Source organism: Acomys minous (assembly GCF_964271855.1).
Source record: "Acomys minous genome assembly, chromosome: 10".
NCBI lineage: Eukaryota > Metazoa > Chordata > Mammalia > Rodentia > Muridae > Acomys > Acomys minous.
This window is the reverse complement of record NC_140491.1, coordinates 119,899,514-119,903,570: the sequence shown is the minus strand read 5'-3', so window position 1 is coordinate 119,903,570 and position 4,057 is coordinate 119,899,514. Positions and strand designations below refer to the sequence as shown.

General features: G+C 39.2%; 1 protein-coding gene across 1 annotated transcript; it reads right to left on the bottom strand.

The window, feature by feature from the left end:
• Positions 1-3,115: 3,115 nt before the first annotated feature.
• On the bottom strand, positions 3,116-4,057 carry LOC311606815 (olfactory receptor 8K5-like; the record flags this gene model as incomplete). The annotated part of the gene is made up of 1 exon (XM_084798225.1): positions 3,116-4,057. The coding sequence occupies one exon, from the start codon at positions 4,055-4,057 to the stop codon at positions 3,116-3,118; it is 942 nt and encodes a 313-aa protein (XP_084654351.1).

Below are 4,057 nucleotides of genomic sequence, written 5' to 3'. Positions count from 1 at the left end.
TCCAAGTGGATTAAAGACCTCAACATAAAACCAGAGACACTAAGTGACTTAGAAGAAAAAATGGGAAAGAGCTTGGAACATATTGGCACAGGAGACAACTTCCTGAACAGAACACCAACAGCACAGGCATTAATGTCAACAATTAATAAATGGGACCTCATGAGGCTGAGAAGCTTCTGTAAGGCAGGAGACACTGTCAAGAGAACAAAGCGACAGTCTACAGACTGGGAAAAGATCTTCACCAACCCTACGTCTGACAAAGGTCTAATATCCAAAATATATAAAGAACTCAAGAAATTAAATACCACCAAACCAAATAACCCAATCGAGAAATGGGGCATGGAACTAAACAGAGAATTCTCAACAGAGGAATATCAAATGGCTGAGAAACACTTAAAGAAATGCTCAACCTCCTTAATCATCAGGGAAATGCAAATCAAAACAACTCTGAGATTCCATCTTACACCCATCAGAATGGCTAAGATCAAAAATTCAAGCGACACCACATGCTGGCGAGGATGTGGGGAGAGAGGAACACTCCTTCATTGCTGGTGGGAATGCAAACTAGTACAACCACTTTGGAAATCTATCTGGTGCTATCTCAGAAATATGGGAATAGGGCTTCCTCAAGACCCAGCTATTCCACTCCTTGGAATATATCCAGAAGATGCTCCAGCACACAACAAGAAAATTTGCTCAACCATGTTCATAGCAGCCTTATTCATAATAGCCAGAACATGGAAACAGCCGAAGTGTCCCTCAATAGAAGAATGGATAAAGAAACTGTGGTACATATACACTACGGAATACTATTCAGCTATTAAAAACAAGGACTTCCCAAAATTTGTGGATAAATGGATTGAGCTAGAAATGATCATAATGAGTGAGTTAACCCAGAAGCAGAAAGACTCAAATGGTATATACTCACTTATATCTGCATATTAACCCAAGGGGCATGTCCCACGAAAGCCTTCACTTACCAGGAAACTGAGACAGAGGAGAGGACATTCTAGTGGGATTCTAGATGAGAGAATCATGGGAGAAAGGCAAAGTAGAAGGATCCAGAGGGTCCTAGAAGCCTACAAGTAGAACATTATGATAGGCAGATTTGGGCACAGGGGTCCCGCTCAAACTAAGGCGCCAGCCAAGGACAATACAGGCGGTAAACCTTAAGCCCCTACCCAGATCTAGCCAATGGACAGAACACTCTCCACAGTAGAGTGGAGAGTGGGATATTACTTTCTCACATACTCTGGTGCCTCACCTTTGACCATGTCCCCTGGAGGGGAGACCTGATGGCACTCAGAGGAAGGACAGCAGGTTACCAAGAGGAGACTTGATACCCCATGAACATATAGAGGGGGAGGTAATCCCCCTCAGGAACAGTCATAGGGGAGGGGAGTAAGGGGAAAATGGGAGGGAGGGAAGAATTGGAGGATACAAGGGAGGGGATAACCATTGAGATGTAACAAGAATAAATTAATAATAAAAAAAATTTAAAAAAAAAGAATGTAAAATGATTATGAAGTGGCTACCTCCTGTAGTCAGGTGGGAATTCCAAAGAAAGGAGGGGGACACCAAACCATACACAAAGCCTTGAAACCCAAATTTTCCTACCTACAAGAAGTGTAGAGATAAAAATGGAGCAGAGATTGAGGGAAGAGCCCACCATTGACTGCCAAAACTTAAGACCGACCTCACGGCAAAGAGCCAACCTTTGACACTATTAATGATGACCTCTTCTAGCTGTGTGCTAATCTGTGCTTAATGATTTCAGGGCATAAGGAGAAGTTCCAAGTAGTGTCCACATAAAGTTATTTTTTAGAATTTTTCTAAAAAGACTTATACTTATTTTTTCTCCATAAGAGACATAAATTGTATCACAATGCAGAAAGTGGCCAATAATGCAACATACAAAGACCAAAACACAAAAGTTAAGGGATAAAGCCTGTGATTGGTGACACTGTGTCAAGAAGCTGTGCTTGCATCAAGACTCTGTCCACTTCTAGTGGATATGGCTGTGTCAGACATTGGTGCAACCATTGTGGACACAAAGTATAGAGTTTTTAGGGTTTTATTAAAAAGCACAACATAGTCTAATATTCTTCCTCTGAGGATATAGCGATGAAAATGAAGTCACTGTCTCAAAAACAAAACAAAAAAACAACCGACAACCTATTAAACATATCTCAATCCTATGTTAATGTCATTATCATCCATCTGTACACACACATAAGGAATGATTATACAAGGTTAAAATAGGAAGAGGAACTGCACTTTGTTATTACACAGATTAGTTTATTGAAGAGTATGCTAATGAAAATAAGATACAGAACTAAAGATCCTAGAGGATCACACCTGTATGTGGAGATTAAAAAGAATAATGAACAAATTACTAGAAATACAAAATGAAAGTGAAAACTGTGCGTGGCAGGATGCTGAGTTTCAGATATAAAGGACATTCTAGTGACCTAAGATACAGCTTGAGTATTATAGACAATTGAATTGAATTAAATATTAAATTTTACAAAGGGAAACTTTCACACAAAAATATAAAAGTAACATTGAATAAACTGAATGGGATATATAGGAATATTATTGTATATATATGTGTGTGTGTGTTTTTGTGTGTGTGTGTCTGTTTGTGTGTCTGTGTGTGTCTGTGTGTGTGTGTGTATGTGTGTACAGTAACAGATAAGAAAAGGCAATAGTTTTGAAGGAGAATGGGAAGAAGTATACAGGAAGGTTTGTAGGAAAGAATTAAAATCTCAAAAAAATTGAAAACCCTCTAAAAAGATAGAAATATAAATAAATGAAACAGTTTGTTGATGTAAAAGAAAAGGAATGTGAGAAAAGCTGGGAATGGTGGCACATCCCTTTCTCTAAGCATTCAGGGAGGCAGAGGAAGGCAGAATTTGAATCTAACCTGGTGTAAGACAGCCAAGGCTACACAGAGAAACCTTATCTGGAAAAAAACAACAAACAGATAAACAAACATACAAACAAGAAAAGAATGTGAAAAATTCAAGTTGTCTTAGTGACAGATAAACATAATAGAATATTATAAAATAAAATTTGTCTTGTTATAATTTATTATGATAGATAATAATGAATATTAAGTGTTAATTTTAAATTGGTTATTTAATACCCTGTAGAAGGCATTTTTTACTTCCTTGTTCCTTAAACTGTAGATTAAGGGGTTAAGCATGGGAATCACTAAAGTGTAAAACAAAGAGGCAATTTTATCATTTTCTAAGGAGTGAGTGGATTTAGGCTGCAAGTACATAAAAAGCAGAGTCCCATAGAACACCACAACCACTGTCAGATGAGACCCGCAGGTAGAGAAAGCTTTCTTCCTGCCTTGTGCAGAACGCCTATGACAAATGGCTAGCAGTATCATAACATATGATGCAAGGACTACCAGAAGAGAGGAGATCAGATTCAATGCTGAAAACAATATGATCAGCAACTGTATTTCTTCACCATTTGAGCACAACAAAGGCAACAAGTAAACATCATCACAGTAGAAATGGCTGATGATGTTGGAGCCACAGAAAGTGAGTGTGAAAATCTTACTGGTGAACAGCAGGGCCTGGAAGGTGCTGTAGAGGTATGGAATGCCCACAAGCACACTGCAAACTCTCTGAGACATGACCACACTGTACAGCAGAGGGTTGCAGATGGCCACATAGCGGTCATATGCCATTGCTGACAAGATAAAGAATTCGCTGATGATAAACAGAAGAAAGAATGATAACTGTGTGGCACATGCGTAGAAAGAAATGGTTTTCTGATCCCCAACAATATCCACCAGCATCTTGGGGCAGATGACAGTAGAATTTCCAAGATCAATGAGAGCCAGGTGCCTGATGAAAAAGTACATAGGGGTGTGTAGGCGAGAGTCCAGCTTAGTCAAAATGATCATGCCCAGGTTTCCCACCACAGTGACCACATAGATGATGAAGAAGACTGCAAACAACGGAAGCTGAAGCTCTGTGTTCTGTGTGATTCCCATCAAGATGAACACAGGCAGTGATGTTGTATTCTTTTGCCTCAT